The sequence below is a fragment of the Bison bison genome, unplaced genomic scaffold (genome assembly GCF_000754665.1).
Source record: "Bison bison bison isolate TAMUID 2011002044 unplaced genomic scaffold, Bison_UMD1.0 scf7180017864295, whole genome shotgun sequence".
Classification (NCBI taxonomy): domain Eukaryota; kingdom Metazoa; phylum Chordata; class Mammalia; order Artiodactyla; family Bovidae; genus Bison; species Bison bison.
This window is the reverse complement of record NW_011494867.1, coordinates 11030007-11030484: the sequence shown is the minus strand read 5'-3', so window position 1 is coordinate 11030484 and position 478 is coordinate 11030007. Positions and strand designations below refer to the sequence as shown.

Here is a 478-nt window from a genome sequence, read left to right as displayed (position 1 = left end):
ACAGGTGAGTGGAGGGACGGCCCTTCTGGGACCAAACACGCGCTCCTCATGTGGCCTCGGGCCACGCTTCTGGCTGCGAGGCTGGGCTCGGCACTTAGCAGAAGGAGCTGGGCTGGGACCCCTGGTCCCGCCTGGCTGTTGAGAGGCTGTGCGGGTGGGAGGTGCCACGCTTGCCCTGGGCCTGCTCTCCTGTTCTCTGTGGCTTTCCGGGGAACCCCAGGGCGCTGCTGGCTGAGTCCCACGCCACCTGGCGCAGGAGTGAGGAAGGGAGACCAGACCTTTCTCCTGGGCCTCCCGCCGCCGGCGCTCCTCCAGGTCCAGCTTGCTGACCAGCCTCCGGCGCTGTTGCAGGAACTCGTCGTAGACGTAGGCAGGGTCGGGGCCCCTAGGTGGCGGGGGCCGGTAGGGCGAGCCTGGCTTCAGGGGTCCGGGGGGCTCCCCAAAGGTGGCTGGCGGGGCGAGTGAGGCCCGGGGCTGG

General features: G+C 70.1%; 1 protein-coding gene across 1 annotated transcript in view; it reads right to left on the bottom strand.

Annotated features, from left to right (window-relative positions):
• The window catches only part of GSE1 (Gse1 coiled-coil protein), a 402812-nt gene that overhangs the window by 12443 nt on the left and 389891 nt on the right, over window positions 1–478 (bottom strand). Inside the window, exon 16 of the mRNA XM_010850869.1 lies at window positions 279–474. Coding sequence (XP_010849171.1) covers window positions 279–474 — 196 coding nt within the window. The remainder of the gene's footprint in view (window positions 1–278; window positions 475–478) is intronic.